Source organism: Balaenoptera acutorostrata, chromosome 19 (genome assembly GCF_949987535.1).
Source record: "Balaenoptera acutorostrata chromosome 19, mBalAcu1.1, whole genome shotgun sequence".
In the NCBI taxonomy this organism is placed as follows: Eukaryota; Metazoa; Chordata; class Mammalia; order Artiodactyla; family Balaenopteridae; genus Balaenoptera; species Balaenoptera acutorostrata.
In genome coordinates, this window is record NC_080082.1 from 4,569,516 (window position 1) to 4,593,900 (window position 24,385).

At 49.7% G+C, this 24,385-nt stretch overlaps 1 protein-coding gene across 1 annotated transcript in view; it reads left to right on the forward strand.

The window, feature by feature from the left end:
- Positions 1–21,234, forward strand: part of COTL1 (coactosin like F-actin binding protein 1) — a 45,804-nt gene extending 24,570 nt beyond the window's left edge. The window contains exons 3-4 of the mRNA XM_007172594.2: positions 1,741–1,898; positions 17,791–21,234. Of these exons, the coding sequence (XP_007172656.1) occupies positions 1,741–1,898; positions 17,791–17,901 (269 nt within the window). The 3' untranslated portion in view covers positions 17,902–21,234. The remainder of the gene's footprint in view (positions 1–1,740; positions 1,899–17,790) is intronic.
- The last annotated feature ends 3,151 nt before the right edge of the window (positions 21,235–24,385 follow it).

Here is a 24,385-nt window from a genome sequence, read left to right on the forward strand (position 1 = left end):
AAAGGGGTCCTGACTAAATGGGGACACAAAGTATGTCTAGAATTTGTTCTTACCTGGGGGCGGTTCTGCCCCCCTGGGGACATTGGGCAATGGCTGGAGGCGTTGTTGATTGTCCTAGTGGGCCGGGGGGTGTGATACTGACATTGAGTGGGTGGAGGCCAGGATTCTGCACTGCAGGATGGCCCCAGCACGAAGAATGACCCAGCCCGTAATGACTAGAGTACCGAGGTGGACACACACACACACACACACACACACACACACACACACGTCACTTTAAAAACTCAGGAATACCAGCTGATATTTTGGGGATGCAGAGCAGCAGGGGATGGGGGAACTTAGCACAATGTACTATGAAAGAGATTCTGAAGTGATGATGATGAGATTACTGGTGTGGCAATGACGCAGACTTAAATGTAGATCCATCGGCCACAATAGCCCCCAGAGTCATTTTAATAAAAACAAACATATACCGTATAACAAGCATAACATACCCAGTGGAAAAATACTCAGAATTCTTTTTTTTTTTAACTAATTAATTTATTTTTATTTATTTATTTTTGGCTGCACTGGGTCTTCGTTGCTGCCCACGGGTTTTCTCTAATTGCGGTGAGCGGGGGCTACTCTTCATTTTGGAGCACGAGCTCTAAGCGCGCAGGCTTCCGTAGTGTGAGGCTTCCGTAGTTGTGGCACGCGGGCTCAGTAGTTGTGGCTCACGGGCTCTAGAGTGTAGGCTCAGTAGTTGTGGCGCACAGGCTTAGTTGCTCCACAGCATGTGGGATCTTCCCGGATCAGGGATCGAACCCGTATTCCCTGCATTGGCAGGCAGATTCTTAACCACTGCGCCACCAGGGAAGCCCCAGAATTCTTTATTGGCCTAATTGTCTGGCCATAAGCTAGCCACGCCCAGTGGGCCCAGAGCTATATCCCAGACCAGAACAAGGGCCACCGTCTTTGTTTCCTCCTCTCCTCCCCGCCCCAGCCCAGTTCCCATCGCTCCACCATGTGGCTTTGCTGTTCCAAATAGGGCCTCAAAGATTTGGGATAGGGCTTCCCTGGTGGCGCAGTGGTTGAGAGTCTGCCTGCCAATGCAGGGCACACGGGTTCGAGCCCTGGTCTGGGAGGATCCCACATGCCGCGGAGCAACTGGGCCCGTGAGCCACAACTACTGAGCCTGCGCGTCTGGAGCCTGTGCTCCGCAACAAGAGAGGCCGCGATAGTGAGAGGCCCGCGCACCGCAATGAAGAGTGGCCCCCGCTCGCCACAACTAGAGAAGGCCCTCGCACAGAAACGAAGACCCAACACAGCCAAAAAAAATAAACAAATTAATTTAAAAAAAAAAAAAAAAAAAAAAGTAAATGAATAAATAATGTCTTTAAAAAAAAAAAAAAAAAAAGATTTGGGATAAAAAGAGTCGACGAACTTCCGTTCCCTAAATCAGATTCAGAATTTGAGCCTTGACTGTATGGGGGAGGGGAGGGTCGCAGGCATGGCAGTCAGAGAGGCCTGGCCTCCATCTGCCTCTGCAGCCTCAGGAGTGTCACGTGGCCCTTCTGTGCCTCCACTTCCCGTCTGTGAAATTGGCATCCCAGCCTGTGGCACTGTTGTCGAGATTGAGTGAGGGCATGTTGGCTCCTGCCATGTGGCTCTGGGCACCCTCGTGGCTCAGAGCCCCTGCTGGGGATGTGGATTTGGGGTGTTTTAACCGAGCACCGTGCCCTCCCTTTGCCGTTGGTGCAGATGACGTCCGATTGTTTGCCTTCGTGCGCTTCACCACCGGGGACGCGATGAGCAAGAGGTCCAAGTTCGCCCTCATCACATGGATCGGCGAGAATGTCAGCGGGCTGCAGCGCGCCAAGACCGGCACGGACAAGACCCTGGTGAAGGAGGTGGTGCAGGTAACTGTCCTTGTGTTCTTTTAGGGTCTCGGGTGGGGAGGTGCTGGTCACATCCCACAAAGGGTCACCATCCAGCAGGGACACAAGGGGCTGGGCTTGGCTCCTTGGTCTGTGACTTTGAACGTGTCGTGCTACATTTCTGGACCAGTAACACCACTGGTGAGATGTACCCCAAATTGTTTTCTGGGGTGGTAGCCGCATCTGTGATCCTGACCATCAAATACTAGAAACGTGGTGGCTGGTGTCTCCCTCTTGGGGGGGGGGGGCAGGTGGCTCACGGAGACGGGGTTGGAGGGATGACCAAAATGGCCCCACTTCCTGATTGGGTGATGGATGACTTCCAACTGTGGCCATGAGGACCCGATGGGAGAATTCACGAGTGCTCTCTGAATGGTGTCTAGCACACAGTAGGTGCTCAATAGCACTTGGTGAATGAATAAATGTCAACCTTATGGGCACCAGCAGGGGTTTTATGATGACTTTGATGGCCATAGAATGACAAAGGCTATATCAACAGTGGCAGAGATTCCTAGTCTGGGTAGCTGGGCGTTGGTCATGGCTGACTTACTCCTGTGTCCCTATTAGACGGAGAGGAGGAGGAAAAGGTGGGTGTACCCTTGGTTTTGTCTCTGAGCTTCTAAACAGTTCTACCTGTAGAGTTCCCCATTTTAAAGTTTTTTTTTCCATCCTGGACATAACAAAAATTGACACTAAGTGATTCATCTGGGGCTAGGACACTGGGTCATGCTGAGAAAAATAAAATCCGAATTCCAGAAAGATAAACTGGGGAAGAGAGGTGAAGGGGAGATAGTTTTCTTCTTACCAAAGGGTTCTCCATTTTGCAAAACAATTTCCTAAAACGCATGATAGGGAGGTGGTAGCTAACGGGTATGGGGCTTCTTTTTGACGTGATGAAAATATTCTAAAATATTCTAAAATCTGTAGTGATGGTTGCACATATCTGTGAATATACAAAAGGAAGCCATTGCATTGTAAAAAAACCCAAAACAAAACACACACACACAGAAATCGGCTGTGTGCAATGTGGTGTCCTGGATTGGATCCCGGAACAGAAAAACTGGTGAAATCGGAATGAAGTCTGGGGTTTAGTTTAGTAGTCACGTTCCAGTGTTGGCTTCTTAGCTGTGACAAATGTACCATGGTAACATAAGATGTTAACAATTGTCAAAATGGCCGGTGGGGTACATGGGAACTCTTGGTATTGTCTCTTGCCACTTTTCTGTAAATCCCCAACTATCCCCAAATAAAACTTTTATTTAAAAAATAATAATAGGAAAAAATTTTCCTATCATTCCATTCTTACAGTTTATTTTTCCATCTTCGCTACGAGATCTGCGGGGGAGCTCACCCACCTCTTCGCATTGCTGCGGTCACGGCCTGTGAATCACTCCCTAATCAGCTTCTTCTTCTTCTTTTTTTTTTCTAACATAACATAATTACATAAATTACGTGGCCACAGAGTCTTTGTAATGAAGGTTTTTCTGGCGGCTGAGCGTCCCATTTCACAAGTGCCCTGTGAGGTACTGAAAATCCCCCTGGTGTTGACCTCTTGAGTTGCTTCCAGTTTTTATTGTTAGAAATAATGTCCTAACCAGCATTTTAATACATGCAACTCCTTCCTGTCATCCACTGGATCGTTTCTTTAGGATATACTTTTAGGAGACGGGGGTTCCAGATCATCACAGGGGTGAGGATCACTTTAAAAACGTATAGGCTGGGCTTCCCTGGTGGCGCAGTGGTTGAGAATCCACCTGCCAATGCAGGGGACACGGGTTCGAGCCCTGGTCTGGGAAGATCCCACATGTCGCGGAGCAACTAGGCCCGTGAGCCACAACTCCTGAGCCTGCGCGTCTGGAGCCTGTGCTCCGCAACGGGAGAGGCCGCGATAGTGAGAGGCCCGCGCACCGTGATGAAGAGGGCCCCCCGCTCGCCGCAACTAGAGAAAGCCCTCGCACAGAAACGAAGACCAAACACAGCCAAAAATAAATAAATAAATTTAATAAAAACAAAAAACAAAAAACAAAAAAAAACATATAGGCTGTCAGATTCCCTCCTAACGGGTTAGCACTGTGCCTGGGACATAGTAAGTGTTCAGTACATATCATTTACTTCCTATCCTAATCAGCATTACCAGTGAACACTGCGGTTGGTACCCTCTCCAGCACCGGCACCCCTGCTTCGGATGGCCACCTACTCAACCCCACGGGCTATTTTTCTTCAGGACAGTTGGGGGTTTTAATGGTTAACCAGCTTTCAAGGGTCTCCTTGATGGCAGCAGAATGGAAAATGCAAAAGAATGCATGTCCAAGTCCGAAGGTCTCCTGCTGGACTCCGCCCTCCACACTTAGCCCTCTGGTTGGCCAGCCAGGAGAACAGGGCACACAGGGAGAAGATGTTTGCTGGGATGCGTCCAGTGGGGGCAGTCTTTTGAATCTTGCAATGCTCCTGTTTTCTTTCCATTTTTAAGATTGTGGTGAAATACAGTGACATGAAATGTTAGCCCTTTTGATGTACGGTTCACTGGCGTGGAGTACATTTGCAGTGTTGGGCGATCATCATCATCGTCCGAAAGTTCCAGAACTTTTTTATCACCCCCAAAGGAAACCCTGAACCTATTAGCAGTCTGCAGAGTTCTTTATAGATCTAGAACTTTTCTCAGTTTGGCTCAGTGGGTTAAGAGGGTGATTTGGGGAAATATGATTCTTTGGTAACTTCAATTGGGAATATTGGTTATAATTGATTTGTTGGCAAACTCAAATACATTGCAGCAAAAAGGGGAATTGCTTGGCTCTCTGAACTGGGAAGGGCAGGGGTTGCCAGCTTTAGGTGTGGCTGGACCCAGGGCTGAAGCAGTATCTTCCTTTCATTTCTCTTCTCTCTTGGCTCTGGATTTGGCCTCAGGTGCCCTCTGTGCAGCCGGAGAAATGGTCCAGGCATGGTGGTTCTTCTCGGTCTTGATCCCAGGGGAAGAGAGAGCCCCCCTCCCTCAGTGTCAATCATTCCCTTAAAATGATCCAGTTGGCATATCCTGTGGGCCAGGCAGGTGGGGGTCCCATGATTGGCAGCTCCGATTGTTAAAAGAAAGGGATGCTGGTAGATGAAAAGCACAGACGTGCCCTCCGGTGGGGGTGGGGGGGGGGCAGGGGCTCTATCCTGAACTGCAGGTGCAATGTGATATTTTGACCATTACCTTTCGCATTTTCCACCTCTGCATTTAAAAAGGTTTATTACCCGAAGCTATTACAAGACCTCGCATTCATACCACGGTTGCAAATACAGCCATTAATGTTACAAAGGGGTCGATTTTACTGGCATAATGGTATTTTCTGACAGTCACTAAAATCATGCTGATTCTGATGTGTCAGTTGCCCTCTCTGCTTAATGGGGACTCAGAACAGATGTTCTCTAAGGGGTCTCCAGATGGGCCATTCTGGATTCCGTGTCTTGGGGACAGGCTCACATCCCTAGCTGCCTTTTACCACAGCTTCCACGTGAAGAATAAATGGATTGAGTTTTAGTTTAAGATTACTCATAACCCTTGGTTTTTGTAATAATAAAAATAATATACCCACATCCTTATGCTTTGTAGGAGATGTAGACAGTGTAAATTAATGTAGAGACATTGAAATCAAGAAGAGTGGATCTTTACGCCACCTGCCTGCCTGTGGGCAAGTCTCTCTCCCTTCCTGGGCCTCAGTTTCTCCATTTAAAAATGAGTTGAATGACTTGACCTGCTGTGTCGTATTCTGTTTTGATTTATTCTGAAATTGTTTCATTTTTTATGGGGTAGTTGGTTTATGACAGCATATTACATTTAAATGAACCACACTTCACTTTGTCGGACAAAGAGACAGTGTGTAGTGCAGTGGTCTGGGGTATAGCCGTTTGAGCCAGATGGGGTGAGTTCAGATTTCAGCCCCGCCATTTTATGGCCTTGGGCAAGTTGCTTTCCTCTGGGCTTCACTCCCCTGATGGCTAAAACTGAGCTGGTATAGTGTCTGCCTCTTGCGGTTGTTGTGAGGATTAAATGAGCAACTATACGGAAAGCGCTTAGAACTATCTCTGATAGAGGCCTGGAAGTGCGGCTGTTATGACTTCCCGCTGTCCTGTTTAGACACCACCACGATGCACAGCTTTCTAGGTTGTGGAGCGTTTCCCTGGGAGCCGATAGTGTGCTGAGCCTGGGACACAAGGCATGAATCTTATCGTTGAGCCATCCTGCCTGATTGTCTTGCAGATGGCTTGGATCAAAGTCACATCCATCAGCAACACAGGAAGATCCTGAGCCTCACCCACCCTTGCTGGTGCTGACTTCAAACAATCCAGACTCCTTCAGGTTCCAGCCTGGGGCCTGCGCATAGGTGCATCAGCAAGGGGAGCCCTAACCTTTTTATTTTATTTTATTTTTTATTTATGGCTGTGTTGGGTCTTCGTTTCTGTGCGAGGGCTTTCTCTAGCTGCGGCGAGCGGGGGCCACTCTTCATCGCGGTGCGCGGGCCTCTCACTATCGCGGCCTCTCTTGTTGCGGAGCACAGGCTCCAGACGCGCAGGCTCAGTAATTGTGGCGCACGGGCCTAGTTGCTCCGCGGCATGTGGGATCTTCCCAGACCAGGGCTCGAACCCGTGTCCCCTGCATTGGCAGGCAGATTCTCAACCACTGCGCCACCAGCAAGGCCCAGGAGCCCTAACCCTAACCCTAACCCTAACCCAGAGCAGTGATAGGATTTGCCCCGAACCCATGGTTAACAAGCGGCAGGCCCGGGGCTGGAGCCCAGAGGAGTTGAAAATCAGGAGGTTTGATTCTGGGTCTCTTTAGTCTGTGTTGAGAGCCGGGCTGAGATGCTGAGCTGCATCTGCGGCTGGTGGAAAACAAGGCAAGACCAGCAAGGCCACGGGCAGTGGCGGGTGCCGCGCTGGGCCGTGGTGACAGCCGGACTCGGGCCCCGGGAATGTGCTGAGTGGCCAGGGCGCGCGGCTGCGTCGTCACAGCCGTCATCTGCTGCACAGAAATGCCCGGCCGGCGCCGGCAACACAACACCCGTCCCATTGTTCCGGCGCCTCTGTGGGATGACGGGGGCAATGCAGTCACCCCCGTTAGAGGCCTGCCCGCGCTGGGCCAGGCTGTCTTGCTTTAGGGCAGACTCGGTCGATGAAACATTGTGCTGGCCTTGCGGAATCACTTTATTCACGCGGTCCTTTTATCTATTTTGTATTTTTTTTTCTTTTTCTTTTTTAAAGGGAACGCTATTTATTTATTTTTGGCTGTGTTGGGTCTTCGTTTCTGTGCGAGGGCTTTCCCCAGTTGCGGCGAGCGGGGTACACTCTTCATCGCGGTGCACGGGCCTCTCACTGTTGCGGCCTCTCTTGTTGCGGAGCAAGGGCTCCAGACGCGCAGGCTCAGCAGTTGTGGCCCACGGGCTCAGTCGCTCCGCAGCATGTGGGATCCTCCCAGACCAGGGCTCGAACCCGTGTCCCCTGCATTGGCAGGCAGATTCCCAACCACTGCGCCACCAGGGAAGCCCGGCAGGCGGATTCTTAACCACTGCGCCACCAGGGAAGCCCCACGGAGCCAAGTAACCAGAGGTAGATCTCAGCTTTCAGCACTGGGAAAAGAACGGCAGGGAGTGTTTCCTCCAAGGAGAAGTAGAGGCGGGAAGGACGGGCGTGTCAATGACTGCATGGAATCATCAGTGTAGTGTATCCTGATGGCCTCTGAACCCCAGGAGCAGGGCTGGCTTACATTCTGGACCCCCTCCACCTCCAGGGCCAGGACCAGATGTCCTAACTCTCCTCAGGGAGGGTCATGTTTGTGTACCAGTGTGGTAGTAATATTAATAACAAGAGTTTTATTGTGCCGCTACCACGTGCCTGGCACTTTCAAGGACTTTCCACGCATTAAAATGATTTCTTCTTCACAACAAGGACAGTTCTGTCATTATCCCCACTTTATAGATGAGGAGCCTGGGGCCCGGGGAAGTTGGGGAAGTTGCTCAACGTCCCCTGTGCTTGTAGACTGGCCCCTGGGGCCCTGACTCTGTCACTTCACCCCACTGCATGTTTCCCAAAGTCCTCTAGCACTCTGAGAAGGCTCTGAGAAGTTCTGCAGGAAACAAACCTCTTACATTTATTTTTAAATGTATTGATCTGGTTCTCAAGCTCCTTGATGGTAGAACCTTTTTTTTTTTTTTTTTAACTGGAAACTGAGCATCATTGTACAGTGTTTCTTTTTTTAAAAAAATGCTGCTGTGTCAAATGGTAGAGACCATGGGCTTAAGGAGAGTGAGACCCAAGTTGATATTCCAGCTCTAGTAACTTTTCATCCTAGGACCTCGGGCAAGTAACTTTATCTCTAGACTCTGTTCTCACTTATGAAAAAGAGACTATAAAATTTCATAGAGCTGTTGGAAGGATTAAAGGAAAGTAAAGGATGTGAAAAGGTTTCTCCTTTTAGTGACTGATGAACTCCTATTCATCCTTCAAAACCCTTATTCTTTACCCCATTCTCCTACCAGCCTCAATCAGAATTAATTGCTCCTTTATCTGTTTGTATGATACTATGACTGAAATTCCATGAATTACAATTAAGTGACCCTAGAAAGTACTCTCAAGGGCAGGGACCATGGCTGCTTTATTTGTATTTCTCAAACCTAGAAAAGTACTAAACAGGTGCTAAAAAGTGAAGAAACAGATCCGTTCACTTAGGCTCCAGTCTGTGTCTTATTCTTGGTGTATTCCTAGGACAGAAGCTAGTAAATGTTCAGTAACTGCTCTTTGGGCTGAATTAAATTGTGGAAGCCATTTACACTCAGGGAGGGATTTGGGGGTGGATTGGAATTTCCAAAGGCTCTGCTTTGTGTCAGTCAAAAGCAGAGGTGAGAGCTGGTTGGGTCAGCCGGGAGAACCCACACACCTCTGTGTCCTGAGATTTACGGGGCTGCTGCTCCCCCTTGCAAAGCATTAGTTGCTGCCTGGCCCTCGGTGGGGACCAGCTTTGGCGCTTCGTCCATCTTTAAAGGGTTTCAGCTGTTTGTTGTTACAGGGAGTTTTATGCTTCTTCCAGCCCGTGGTTTGTGGAAAGGCCCTTTATTCTTCTCAGAACCAGAAAGGGCCTTTTGTGCTGATGCGTTTCACTTGGGCCTGGGCTCAGGCAAGAGGGCTTTCCCATGCTTGTGTCCTTTATTTAACACAAATACATACAAAGCTCCCAAGCGGCCTGTGAACGGTGGAGCCAGGGATCATGTGTGGAGGGACAGGTGCCCATCTGTATATTATACACCCAATATACAGATGAGGAAACTGAGGCTGGGAAGGGTGAGTCCTCAAGCCAAGGTGAGTGTCAAGACAGAAGCCAGCTGGTGGGACTCAGAGACCGCTTTAGTGGTGGGAAGGGCAGTGGGGAACCTGGTTCTATGCTCCTGCTACCAGGAGGTTAAAAACCCTTGGGAGAGGAAGACGCCCAAACCCTGAGCCCAGCATGTAAATGGAAGCCGCTTTCACAAGCCTGCTCTGCCAGTGGGCTGTGGCCGGGTGCCCATCACTAAACCCCAGATGGGTCCCAGCCCTCGGCCAGCTGGCCTTGGCGTGGTGCCTGCCTGGTTACCCCCCGCCAGCTGGCCTCCTGATGTCTACACAGTGATTCCCAACACTGTCAACAGCAGACAGTTTCCATGCTCTGGGGATGCCAGGTTAGAGTGTGTTCAGGTCTTTACTGAAGGAGCCCGAACGCTGAGTCCAGACAGGTCTCCATGTGTGGCATGCACACCCCACGGTGCTTTTTGGGGCTGAAGGCCGCCTACACTCTCTACGTTTGTCTTTCAGATTTTCCCTCCCTCGTTCTCTTCCCTTGCATGGACCAACCCCACCTTTGTCCTTGTCATAGTTTGTCCCTGGACATCCTGCCCTTTGAAAGACCCTCCCAGAGCAAGCTCCAGGCTCTCTGTTTTCTCCCCCTTGGTGGTTTATCCCAGGGTGGTGTGGGTTTTTTTTTTTTTTTTTTTTTTTTTTTAATTTATTTATTATTTATTTTTGGCTGTGTTGGGTCTTCGTTTCTGTGCGAGGGCTTTCTCTAGTTGTGGCAAGCGGGGGCCACTCTTCATCGCGGTGCGCGGGCCTTTCACTATCGCGGCCCCTCCCGTTGCGGGGCACAGGCTCCAGACGCGCAGGCTCAGTAATTGCGGCTCACGGGCCCAGCTGCTCCGCGGCATGTGGGATCTTCCCAGACCAGGGCTCGAACCCGTGTCCCCTGCATTGGCAGGCAGATTCTCAACCACTGTGCCACCAGGGAAGCCCGGTGGTGTGGTTTTGAAAAATGGTTCAGACAAAATTAAGGACCTAAATGATGATCTGCCACACAGCGATTTCTGCTAATTCCCCTGGAGCCCTGGCCACGTGGTACATGTTATTACAAACGTGATTAATCATAGCAGAGGTACAGTGTGTCCTTTCATGTAACATTTCATAAATGTTTTCAGTTTTCATAATTTTAATGGCTGAATACTATTCTGTTAGTGAATGTGTGATTACATGTACGTGTGTGTGTGTGTGTGTGTGTGTGTTCACTCTCCTGGTAAAGACCTTGGCGTGGAGTTAAACACGGGTTTCGGTCCCAGCCCCACCGCTCACCATGTGTGCAACCTTTTGCCAGCTACTTTACTTCCTTGAGTTTCAGCATCCCCTGAAAATTGGGGATGATAATATCTAAACTCATGGAATTGTAAAAATTAAGTAAAATACTGTATATCATAAGTGTCTGCTATGTATGAAGTGTTCAATGTAAATACTACTTACTTATTTACCCAACTTCTGTTGAAAAGTGGAAGCAGTCTGGTATTTACTGACAATGAACATCTGTGAGTATGTGTGTTGTAATTTTTAAAAAATTCTGTTGAATTATTCCTTTGGGAAAAAGTCCCCAAAGTGGGTGTCACTGAGGAACAAGAAATGCTAAGCACAATTTCAACCAGGCAGAAATTGAAATCCGAAACATGGATTTAATATCGTTTGTCAAGCGATCGATAGCAGGGGCTATTTGGAGGTCTGGGTTAAGGATTTTGAGGTTAAGTCTGGACTCAGTGGGGAAAGTGCCATGATTAATTTGTGATGTCTGCCATGGATACTGGAGGAGAGAGCAGAGTTTGTTTCCCACATTCTTACCCTCCCTGATCTAGACAGAGCCATAGTCAGAAATCAGGCAGAATGGAGTCAGGGCTTCTGTAAATGTCCATGGTCAGGAAAGCAGGGGGTGTCAGAATCCCGGCAGTCACTCAAATGCTAAAGAGGTGGGTGGCCCTGCGGGGGTCAGGCTTCAAGGCATATGGACGGCTGCTCCTGTTTGGTTTGGACCCAAACCTACCCCAGCATGCTATAAGACATCATACTTTCCCCCATCCATCTGTGTTGGGCAATTACCTTGTGTCCACTCGAAATGCCACCACATTTCTCTCTCTTGTCCTTTGTCCTCTCCTTAGTGAAATAGGGTCGTGTCATTTCTGCCCTGTGGTGGTGACGCAGGTGCCTGTGTTCCCGAATCTGTCAAACACTGGACCATACCATTTTGATCTATTTGTTTTTCCCTTGTCTGTGGTGACTCATGCCAATTACAAGAACCTGTTCTTTTGGAGTAAATTACACCTTGCTGGAAGGATTTTTAAAACCTTGGTCTCTGAGGCGCTGTAGAATAGTTGTAGGAAAGAAGGTGTAGGGGACCCAGGAGAGGTTGGCAGGTTTGATACTGTGCATTTTCATCAGGCCCCTGTTCCTTGGAGGGTGCCTTTTCTCCTAGCAAGATGCAGGCTGCTGGGGACCAACTGCTTTTCTTCAGCACACCAAGGTCTTTGGTTTATAATTAATCTTCGCCTACTTGGGGGAAAAGATACAATATTGTGGCCAGCATGTGTCTCATCCACCCCCTGTCGCATCTCACACATGTGGGAGGGGAGGTTCCATCCCCCGTTTTTTTGCAAGAGTTTACTAGCACAAGGCCTCCTTTTCGAAAGCCATGCTGTAATCCCAAAGTTGACAGTTCTGTGTCAGTTTTCCCCATTGCTCCTTGGATTCTTGTGTCCAAGGTGGAACTTTGTCCCACATGCTCTGGAGGCTCAGGTGCAAATCCACAGATGGCTGGTGGGGAAAGGGCTGGCCGAACCTGCCTTCTAGAACCTGTGAAAGAAGAAAGCCCTCTTCTTTCACAGAGGTGGAAACCAGGGCCCAGAGCCATTGATGGCTTCCTTCGGGGCATTTTAGAGCCCGCTGGTTCTCTTTCTCTGCTCTTAGACTCTCAGAGGGACCTGTGAGTACCAGATTTTGACTTCCCCTGGCCTAGGAGACTGTCTGGTGTATAATAGGTGTTCAGTAAACATGTGTTTATTGGAAGAACGAATTGCATTAGCTCTCATTGTCTTTGGATACAACGAAGGTCACCTCTCCTCCCCGGCCCTGCCTTGTAGAAATGTGCATTGCTGGCATCACAAACTTAACTGTCAAAGACTCCCACTCATTTTTTCTTCCCAGACCTTCCCAGCACCCATATTCTTTGCATAGGGTAGCAACCCACCATGGTCCTAATGTTCTAGGTAGAAGACCAGACACACTTCTACCCCAACAGGCTTCTCCTCTGTCCTCCTGTGGCTATTCCCGCGCACAGCTTTTGGTCAAGCAGCTGGATTTGCCGTCTTCTTTCTGCAAGGGCAAGGAGAGCCAGTGTCACTACCTTGCTTATTCCGAGGAATTCTCCAGACTTCCCTTCATTAAAAAGTAAACAGTGGGGATGGAGAAATCAGTGTGGGTGAGAGAAGAGGAACTAGCCACTCCCTGTGCATTTGCTCTGAGTGTTTCAGAGAACTTCTTTATAGCTCAGACTCCCCTAACAATCTTGAGAACAAAGGTAACCCAGGATCATTTAAAATATTACCTAATCATTCTTGAGCACTTCCACTGCACACTCATCTGATTCTCACAGCCAGCCCTAGGATGTAGGTCCTCTCATTGTCCCTGCTTGCAGATGAGGAGACTGAGGCTCAGGGGGTGGTAAGTTTCTGGGGAGGGTCAGGCTGCTGGAGATACGTATGGACAGCTGTCCCTATTTGTATTTGGCACAAACTACTCCTAGCACGTTTTAGGACTGAAGCTGGGGTTTAAACCCAGGCAATTGGGAGCCATTTAAAAATGAAATGATTTAAAACCAAGGATAGGAAAATACTTATACACTTTTTAAACCAGCCTTGCAAATAGATTCTTGACTATGTACAGAGCCCCAATTCCTAACCCCAGTCCTTCCCTAGAATTGCCCTCCTTGGAAGCAGACCAATGTCCATCTTATATCTTTGAAGCATGAACTTAAATGCACTTGAGAAAAGTCACAGGGACAGAATGTGTCCCGAACTTGATTGGTGTGTTTCCAAACCATCTTGGAGTCCTATTTAGCTGGATGAGGCCTCTGCCTTTGAAAAGTCCTGCACTGGGAGAAAAGGGAGAGACCCTGTCTGGAGGCTATCAGCCAGGGACACCGAGTTCCGAGACGTGAAGATCTTTCTAGAACCACAGGTGACAGTGCCCACAGACTGGCATATTTTGCCTTGAAGTCTCTGCCATGTGGCTTTGGTAGCCTTGAGGGTATGACGGATGCTTACGTGGGAGGGACGGGCAGTCTGGAGCAGCGTACCGGGTACGCAGGAGTGAGGGCCTGCCCCCAGGGCCCCGAGGTGAGGCTGCTGTGTGCCCTGGGATGAATTGTTTCCCCTCTCTGGGTCTCTTACTTCTTCTCTATCAAATAAGGGGGTGAATGTCAGGGTTTCAAAGGCTCTTTGTCCCCTGCCCCACCCCCACCTTTTTTTGTTAACCAAGGTATAATGTACACAGGGGAAAACGCACGAATCTTAGACGTACAGCTTGATAAATTTTTGAATTTTAAAATTTTGAATTTTTGTACGTACCCATGAAAGAACTGCCCAGATCAAGACGGAACATTTCCCACTCTCCCTGCTCTGCCCCCAAAGGCTCCCACTCCCCCCACTCAGATCGGCTCTAATATTTTATGGTGAATGATTCTCCTTGACTGAACACGTTATTCTGTCAGGTTCTTTCCTGTTCTATCTAGACCTGGGCTGCCACCAGCCACGTGCGGCTGCAGAGCACGTGAAGTCTGGCTTGTCATACCGCTATGTGCCACGGCTATGAGTAAAATACACACTGGCTTTCCAAGATTTAGTATAGAGCACAAAAGGTAGACATTGCACTGATGGTTTTGTATATTGATTACCTGTTACAATGGCGATATTTTGGATATAGAGTTAGATCATGAATGAATGTCACCTGTTTCTTTTTCACTTTTTTTCAATGTGGCTACTAGAAAATTTAAAATTCCCTACATATTAGCATTGCTCTGGGCCCTGCCGGTCTCCTTTCTGGAGAGAGGACTTGCCCCCCCTCATCTTGCAGCCCTCGTGTGGCCTGCCTCTGCCCCAGGAGGTGTTGCCTGGAGGATGCCAGCGACAGTGGCTGAGAGCAGAGGTGTGAGCGTGGCGGCGAGATGGCCCTGCTTTGTGCAGATGTGTTCTTTGTGGTTTTCAGCGCGGGCAAGTCCTTGCAGGCCCCTCAGGTCCCAGGCGTTGCTCCCACATCAAAGTCTGGCAGTGCACAGAGCTGTTTTCGCTCTGTTTCTGCCTCTTTTGGAAAACTCACACTTAAGCCCACTCCACAGAGGTGGTGGCGTCTCCCTTGCCTCGTCGAAGGCCGGCTCTGCGAGAACCCTGGCAGGAACGGAGGTGGAGGAGTGTACAGTCATTTTGAGTTGGGTTGAGGCTGACTCAGACCTTTGCGGGACTTTTTGCAGAGTCCACACCCTGAGGGGAAGCATCGGCTCACCTTTGAAGCCTCTGCCCCCCCGCCCCAGCATCCTGTGATGCAGGAGGCCCACCAGGCCTGCTAGGACCACATCCACGTGGCCGGCCACCTCCTGCCTGCCCTCTGGAGGGCAGGGGCTGGTTCCTATAGTGGGGATGGGTGAGGTTGCTTTTCTCTGTACTTTTGTTTGAAAGAATCATTTTTTGGCAAATCTTTTGGTTTTAAATGTCTCAGATTCTCAGGTATATAGGGTTTGGGGCTGCTTTTTTTGCAGTTGAGACATAGCTATTTTTTAAAGTTAATTTTGTTCATTTACTTTTATTGTTATGTTTCACTGGGTTCAGATATCCTGGTTTGCTCCTTCTGGCTATGATTCGATTTCCCATATACCTGTGGTTTGAAGGTGAATTGTGCTCTATGTGCACTTTCATTGTGGATTTCTGAGATCTTATCAAACTTCTTAATCTAAATTGTCTAATGGCTAACAGACACAAGCGTGAGTGTTCTTGTTTCTCTAGATTGCCATATATAGCTACCACAGGGCAGAGGAACTTTGGACTTCCTTCTATAGGCGTCTTGAGCTGTGGGCTTCCTCCTTCTGGTCTGCTCTTCACCCCTCCCCCTGCCGCTGGGGCTCAGGTTGAGAAACACGTTACTTCTGGGTTCCCCTTTCTGGCTCTGCCATTCTGCTTGTGTTCAATGGTGTGCTGATGACTTACACAGGCGCTTAGCGGCACAGCATGGCAGGCTGGGAGTAGAAAGGGTTGGAAGGATGTTTGGTCATCTGGGCTAGTTACACAATCTCTCCAAGCCCAGCCGGTGGATCTTATCTTTAAAAAAAAAAAGCTAATATACTGAGGGAGGATTAAGTGAGAAAATGTGTGAGCCTGCACCTGGTACATATTAGTTACCTGATAAATATTAACCTCCCATTTCCTCCTTCCTGTTAGTATTCTTGGTGGTTTGGCATGGCGAACATTTCGTCTTAATATTGTAAAACTTGACCTTGAGAGGGCTCCTGGTTTAGTCATTCTCCTTTTTTTCCTTTCTCTTGTTTTTTTAAAAATTGAGGTGAAATTCACATAACATAAAATTAACCACCATTTAAAAATACACAACTCAGTGGCATTTAGTACCTCACAAATGTTGTGCAGACACCACCTCTATCTAATTCCAAAATATTTTCATCACTCCTAAAGGGGATGGTGACACTTTTAAGAAGTCCAGCTTTAGAGTCAGCTGCACCTACTAGCTGTGTGACTTTGGGCAGGTGTCATAATCTCCAGCCTTTGTTTTCTCATCTTCACAATGGAAGTAATATTGATCATTTTACAGGATTTTTTTAAAAACAGCTTTATTGAGGTATAATTTACATACCACAAAATTAACTCATCCTAAGTCTACAATTCAATGATTTTTTTAAGTGAATTTACAGAGTTGTGCAACTATCACCACAATCCAATTTCAGCGCATTTCCATTATTTTCTGTTGCAATCTCTAGCTCCTAGAAACCATGAATCTACTTTCTGTCTCTCTGGATTTGCCTTTTCTGGACATTTCATATAAATGGAATCATACAATATGTGGTCTTTCACGTCTGGCTTCTCTCACTGAGCATAATGGTTTTGAGGTTCATCCCTGTTGTAACCTGTGTCAGTACCTCATTCCTTTTTATGACTGAATAATATTCCATTGTATGGATAGACCATGTTTTGTTTACCCATTCATGTGTTGATGGGCATTTGGGTTGCTTCTACTTTTTGGTTGTTATGAATAATGTTGCCATGAATGTTTGTGTTTACAAGTGTTTGTGTGGACATATGCTTTCACTTCTCTTGGGTAGATATCTAGGAATACCGTACTAAAGGTTTTAAGAATTAAGTTTGCTAATGTGTGGCAGTGTCCGGTACCCATAGGTGCTTTGTAAATAGTGGTAATTGTTTACATTATTTCCTTGTGGACTCGTTTTCAATGTGGATGATTTTCTGACCTTCAGACTTGTTATTCATATTTTGGTAAATTTCTCTGTATTCTTACCTGTCACCATCCTGACATTTTCCTTGTTTATGGAAGTCTTATGATGCATGTATTAAAATAACTCTTGATTCTTCATGGTTCAGGGTTATCTTATAAGCCAGATCACCTGTGTCACTCATTTATGCCACAGGCATTTATAAGAGCCTCACGTGTGCCAGGCCTGTGGGGTTTTATGGTTGCAATGTGTACCCTTAGGGGGCACAGTGACTGCCTCCATTTGCTCATCGTTGTAGCCCCATCACACGGCATGGTTTTTCTTGAATGTATGGAAACAAACCCCCTGCTTTCAAGTGACTGAGTATGGCTGGAGAGCCCAGTACATCCTTTAGTGCATTCAGTGTCTGGGCTGATCACTCAGGCCTGGGACCAGAAGCCCTGCATCACTATGACAGGGGCACCTGAAGCTACCTTGTACCAGCTGGTGACAGCCAGTCATGTGTCTCTTCCCAGCTCCACGTCCTGGTCCCCTGTTGATAGCTTGTAATCAGATATCACGTGAATATTTACACCATGGAAACGGGTAAAAGCTACAAATCACCCCACCACCACCCCTCTTTTGAGAGAGCCTGGTATTAAACATTTACCAGCCGACCTGCCTACCTTTCCGATCTCCTCTTCTATTATTCTCCTGAGAAGATGGGTTTTCACAGATGAGGAAACTGAGGCACAGAGAGTTGAAAGAACTTGCCCAAGGCCACACAGCCAGAGAATGACAGAGCCAGAATCCGAACCCAGACCTGACCTTGGCCCATCCCCGTGGTCTTGGAACTGCACAGTATCTCGATTTCACCCATTTCCTGATCTCTGGTCACGTTTTTTTTTTTTTTTTGGTTTGTTTTTTTTCCCCTGCCAAACCATCCTGCCACCAGATTTTCATTTTGATCATTTCTTAGTGTTTTAGGTGCCAAGACTTCCTGATGTGTTGCCTGAGCAATGCTCAGATCCCATCCCCTCCTTTTTAACAGGAACTCTGTGTTCTGTTTTGTTCCGGCAGAATTTCGCCAAAGAGTTTGTGATCAGTGATCGGAAAGAGCTGGAGGACGACTTCATCAAGAGCGAGCTCAAGAAGGCGGGGGGAGCCAATTACGACGCCCAGACGGAGTAACCCCCGCGCACCCCGCCCCTTGCCAAAGTCATCTGCCTGCTCCCCGGGGGAGGGGACCACGGCCTCAGCTACCAGCCCACCAGCCCACCAGGGAGAGGAGACGCCAAGAGAGGCAGCGCCCACCACCCCGTCCAAAACCCAGCTCCCCTCCCCGCTTCCCTTGTGCACCTGCCATGTCCTAGCCCACGAAGCTCATGGAACATCTTTCTTTTCTCTTTTTTTCTTTCTTTCCCCCCCTCTTTCTTGTTCTAAAGAAAAATCATTTTGATGCCGAGGTCACGCACATCATCAGATCAGAGGTGCCTCCCATGGTGACCCTTTCCTGGTATTTCACTGACGCACAAGCAGCCTGCCCGGCCTCACCCACCAACCTCGTGTTGCTTGTGGCGCCTGGGCCGTGGCTGCTATCCTGGTTTTCCTCGGCGCCTGACTGCTTCCTGCTGAGGAGGCAGCTGTGCCCTCGACGGCGCCCTCCACAAGCACACATGTGTCCCGCTGGCCAGGCTCACACCCCCGAGAGTCGCTCCAGAGTCCCCACCCCCCCATCCCAAGTTGCCTAAGCTCCAGGCTCATCAGAGATGGTGCTCCGTGGTGAGACGTGCAGGGCTGACTCAGACCGAAAGAGAAGAGAGAAATTTTGCCTTAAAAGTTGCCTGGCTTTGCCACCGGTCTGAAGTGGCCCGTTCCCACCCTCTTGATCAAAAATCTCACGATGGCGTGGAGTGGGGACAAAGGTCTAAGTCCAGATTCAACAGGAGGAGTCTTTCAGGGTTCACTTCCCGGGCTCCCCAGGTGATGAGGACATTAGGGAGAGAGGCCCGGGGTGCGGGATGGGAACTGAGGTCCAGTCGGTCCTCTGCCCGACGGCACGGACAGCAGGGGACAGAGCGTGTACAGCAGGAGCCCCACCCTCTCGGGACCAGAAAGTCTGTGGTTTTAATCCTTAGCACCACACCGTCTTTTTTTCAGAGAAAGATGAGATTGGCTTGGTTCTTCGTGAGCACGTTTGGTAGCATTCTTTTTCTCTTTTCCTTGCTCATTTCGTTGGGGGACGTCTGTGCTGTGTTGGGGTCTTGAATAGCATCCGCACTCAAAACGGTTTACAGAAATAAATGGGTTTTTTGTTTTTCAAAAAACGAGGCTGTCTGATTGGTCTTATAAAGCTTCTCACTTTACTGGAAAAACGAAGGCGGTTGTCGTATTCAGATTTAATCGGCATTCACGGAGCTATTGGGGGCTGGGCGTATTCTTATTCCATAGCTTGTTTAATTTTTAGCAATAACCGTAAGAGATAGGTGCTGTTGGGGACTTCCCTGGCAATCCAATGGTTAAGACTCCGAGCTCCCAATGCAGGGAGCAAGGTTCGATCCCTGGTCAGGGAACTAAGATCCCACAAGCCTCACAGTGTGGCAAAAAAAAAAAAAAGATAGAAATAGGTGCTGTTGGCATCCCCATTTTATGGAAACTGAGGCTCAGAGAGTCTCAGTGATTCACCTGAGGCCACCCAGCTGGAAGGTGGCAGAGCTGGGATTCGAACCTGGGTCTCCCAGTGGCCCTGGTGCTGTAGCTCATGAGGGGAGTGGAGAGGCCCTGGATTGGAGAGAGAGAGGAGATGGCAGGATTGTGATGTGTCTTGTGTGGTCAGAAGCCTCCTCTCTGTGTGTTCAGGAAAAGCTGGGAGAAAGCGTCCTCCTCAGCTGGGCTGTGACTTCCTTTATGAGGTTGTCCTAGAGCTTCAAAACGGGATTTCCAGCATGCCAGCCCCAGTGGGAATGCAGAATCAGGCCAGAGGAGTTTCAGATGCACAACCGGGTTTGGAGGAGCTGGGAGTGGGGAGAGGAGGGTGCGGGGAAAGGGCGGAAACCGAAATCAGAGCAGGAAGGAATCCTGCAAGATGTGGGCAAGGCTGGAGGTCGCCCAAGCCCCATCCCCAGCCATGCCCCTCTGCTCACAGCTGTGTGGCTTTGGGCAAGTTAGCTAACCTCCCTGGGCCTCACTTCTCTCATTTGCGAACTCCTTAAGGAGCAGCGAGGATTCTGAGGGTATCCAGCAGGGCTCAGCCCTCATCCCGTCCGGCCTGCCACTAGGTCTTGAGAGCTCTGGGTGCCCCAGTTTTTCCCTAAACCTAGAGCAAAGGGAGCCAAAGTAGGTCTCTGACTTCCTGGCCTACGGGCTTTTAGCTCTGGTCAGAGAACTTGGGATAATTACACATGTAGATAAACCCCTTCGGGAAGAAGAGCCAGGTTCAGTGAGAGTAAATCACAAAGGGACTGGGCCTGGTTGGGGGCAAGGGAGGGCCTCCCTGAGGAGGTGACACCTGAGGACTGCAGGAGAGGAGGGAAGCAGGCAAAGGGGTGGAGGGACAAAGGCTCCTGGGGATGTTTGCCCAGGGGAAGAACAAAGAGGGTGGAGCTGGGTTTGTGTGTCAAGGAGCTTGGCTTTAATTGAAAGCTGAAGCTCCGGCCTTGGCTGGGATTTCAGAGAGTGCCTGATGGGATCTCGGGGTCTTCAAGGGCAGAGAGGCTTTGCCTTTATCTCTTTATCCCCCTGTAACTAGCATCCAGCAGGTGTCTGGTCACGTTGCCTGGAGCTGCCTCCACCTACTCCCAACGCTGCCCAGGGCCCAGATGCCCCGGGTTGGCCTCCATCAGGGCCTGGCAGGGGTTGGGGCGGAGCTCTGGGTATTCCTTGCTCACAGATGCTCTGAATTACTTGACGCGTTGGGCATTCAGCAGCTGTTCCAGGTTATCCCAAACTGACGGGTGTAAAACAACCACCATGTTTTGCCCTTGATTTTGTAGAACCAGAATTTAGGAAGGGCTCAGCTGGGCGATTCTTACTAGCAGGGTCTCTCCTTTGGCTGCAGTCGGATTGACTGGGCTGGAAGCCCAGGCTGAACGTGGCCGGCAGCTGTTGCTGGGCTGTGTATCAGAGCACTCAGCTTGTCCTGCCACCGTGGTATCAGGCTGTGGCCTTCCTTTTTTTTTTTTTTAATGTATTTGATTGACGTATAGTAGATTTACAATGTTGTGTTAATTTCTACTGTACAGCAAAGTGATTCAGTCATACATACATTCTTTTTCATATTCTTTTCCATTATGGTTTATCACAGGATATTGAATATAGTTCCCTGTGCTCTACAATAGGACCTTGTTGTGTATCCATTCTCTATGTAATAGTTTGCATCTGCTAATCCCAAACTCCCAATCCATCCCTCCTCCACCCCCCTCCCCCTTGATAACCTCCAGTCTGTTCTCTGTGTGCGACTCTGTTTCTGTTTCATAGATAAGTTCATTTGTGTCATATATTAGATTCCACATATAAGTGATATCATATGGTGTTTGTCTTTCTTTGTCTGACTTACTTCAGTTAGTATGATAGTCTCTAGATCCATCCACGTTGCTGCAAATGGCATTATTTCATTCTTTTTATGGCTGAGGAGTATTCCATGGTACATATGGACCACATCTTCTTTAAGGGCTGTGGGCTTACACGGTGGCCGGCTTCCCCCAGAATGAGCATCCCAGAAGACCAGGACGAGGCTGCATGGCCTTTTCTGACCAACTCTCCAGAGTCACAGGGCAGCATTTCCCCTGAACTCTCCTGGGGGAAGCAGTCGTGAGCCCCTCCACATTCAAGGGGAGGGAACACTGACCCCGCCTCTCAGTTGGAGGAGTGCCAAGACCTGTGACCTTTTTATTTATTTATTTATTTATTTTTGGCTGTGCTGGGTCTTTGTTTCTTTGCGAGGGCTTTCTCTAGTTGTGGCGAGCGGGGGCCACTCTTCATCGCGGTGCGCAGGCCTCTCACTATCGCGGCCTCTCTTCTTGTGGAGCACAGGCTCCAGACGCGCAGGCTCAGCAGTTGTGGCTCACGGGCCCAGTTGCTCCGCGGCATGTGGGATCTTCCCAGACCAGGGCTCGAACCCGTGTCCCCTGCATTGGCAGGCAGACTCTCAACCACTGCGCCACCAGGGAAGCCCCTGTGACCTTTTTAAAGCACCACGCCTGGGGACTTTCCGGGTGGTCCAGTGGTTAAGATTCTGCGCTTCCTCTGCAGGGGGCCTGGGATGGATCTCTAGTCAGGGAACTAAGATCCCGCATGCCCTGCAGCCAAAAAAAAATAAAATAAAATATATATATATATATATATAAAATCAAGCACCACACCTTGTGTGACCAGGCACTGTTTGGGGCATGGGGTGCCCCGGGCTCAGGGGACTTGCACAGGGGTCGGTGTGGGGCAGAGGAGATCTACATGGAAACCAGCCAATAACTGCAGCCAGCGTTTCTGTGCCCTCTGGGGCGGGGCTGGGGTGGAGGGGCTGATTGATTCCCCCCGGCGAGGCCCAGCCTCCCCATGGACGTTTGCTCTCCGGGGGGCTATCTGAGGCTGGGAAGGGGGGCTCAGCCCCAGGTGCCGTCCTGGTGAGGGTGGGTTGTCCTCCTCATCTCCCTGCTGCTTCCTGTTCCCCGTATCTTAGTGAGTCACAGGAGAGAGGTGAAAACAAGGACCTAAAAAGGTCGGCTGTGTGAGGAGGTGACTAACAGACTGGAGGCAGCTCTGCACTCAGGTTGAGTCAGGCCGGAGGTGGCCGGCCAGGTGGGCTGCACCTCAGTTTCCTTCTCCTGATGGCTTTTCTTGCCCATCAGAAAAGCTCATCCTGAAATTAGCAGAGAATTTCACTCCCCACCTGCAGCTCCATCCCGGCCCTTGGCTAAACCCCCCTAGGAGCACCTCACTGCCCTGTGATCAAGTTTAAACTTCCCAACGGGATGGCGGGGGGCAGGGGCCCTGTTTGTCTCTCTGCTCAGGACTCTGTCCACTTCCTCCTTGGACCCCTGATCCGGCATCCTTCCTTCCTTCACTTTCCTGAAGGCCCTGTTCCCTCCCCCTAGCGAGAGACTGGTTTCTACTCTGACCTGCTTCTTCAAGGAGGTTCCCCCACGCCCTGTGTGGTCAGTTGGATGGTGGTCCCCCAAAGATACGTCTGTGCCCCGGAACCTGTGCCTGGGACCTTATTTGGAAATAGGATCGTTGTAGATGTAATTAGTTAAGGATCTCCAGGTGAGACCATCCTGGATTTAGGGTGGGCCTTGAATCCAATGACAGGTGTTCCTTATAAGAGAAAGCAGAGGGAAGCTTGAGATATATAGGGGAGGAGGCCGTGTGAAGACAGAGGTAGCGAGTGGAGTGAGGCGGTCACAAGTCAAGGGCGCCCAGAGCCCCAGGAGCTGGAAGAGGCAGGAGGGATCCCCTGACCCCACAGAGCTTCTAACATCTGGAGGGAGCCCGGCTCTGCCAACACCCTGTTTTCAGACTTCCAGCCTCCAGAACGGTGAGAGGATAAATTTCTATTGTTTTAAGCCCCTAGTTGTGGTCATTTGTTACAGGAGAGTCCAGAAACTTCCCTCTTTTATTTACTAACTGTGAACCTCTCAAGGGCAGGGACCATGTCTCCAGGGCCTTACGCATAGTAGGTGCTCAGTAAACAATCCATGAGTGGGGTCCCCTGGAGCAGGTGGGGCTCTGCCCCCCTCTCCGAGCTCCACACAGAACCCAAACCTGCCTAGACTGGGGTCAGACTTGGTCGGTGCTCAACCAGGCAGAGGCTCCAAGGGCTTCCTGGCTTCCTCCCCCCCGGGAGCTGGCTCTGCCCGAGGTCCGGGACGTACCTCATGTACCTGTCTACCTGTCCCCTTGTCTCATGCACCTGTCCGGCTTCTCCACCTCTGGGGGCTCAAACCCATTATCCTGATTGCTTCTCCCTTATCATTGTCTCTGGAAGATCCTTAAGATACCATTAGGGAGGTTGCTGCCGAGGCTGGAGTGTGCCCCAGGGCTGGGGTGACTGGGGGACCTTGGTTCCCTTTGGGGGGGGGCAGGAAGGGGCAGATTGGCCCTGGGGCCAAGAGCCACGCCAGTGAGTCTGGGGCTCTGGGGAGGACTCGGCCTGTGGAGACTTGCAGGTCCCCTCGGGATCCACCCTGTTCTGTCTGCCTGTGCCTGGGATCTGGAGCGGGGAGCCCATCACCATCCCTGGTTTGGGGGAGCTGCCCTGCAGCTGGGGGATAAGGGAGAAAAGAGGCCCCTTTGAACTGAGGGCCAACAGACTGCCACGGGTTATTTCTGGTAAAGCCAAGAGAAGTAGCGCAGACATCAACATGCCCCGGCCGCATCCGCAGCAGGGCTGTGTCTGATGTCACTGCCGAGGACGACATGCAGAGCCATGGATGGTGTGCAAGGGCAAGACAAACTCGTTCTTCTGATAAGTCCCAAAGCATAAAGGTGGGTGTAAAGTTGTAAAGGGCAACTTGCAAAAACGATGAGGGTAGAGAATGGTAACACCAGAGCTAAATTTTCAGACAAAATAACATGATCTATTGGTTGTGCGTATATACGCACGAGCAAAAATACATCAAATGCCGTGAGGGGTGAGTCGTGGGGAGGGAGGGCAGGAGGGAAAGGGAGGGTCGGCGTGAGA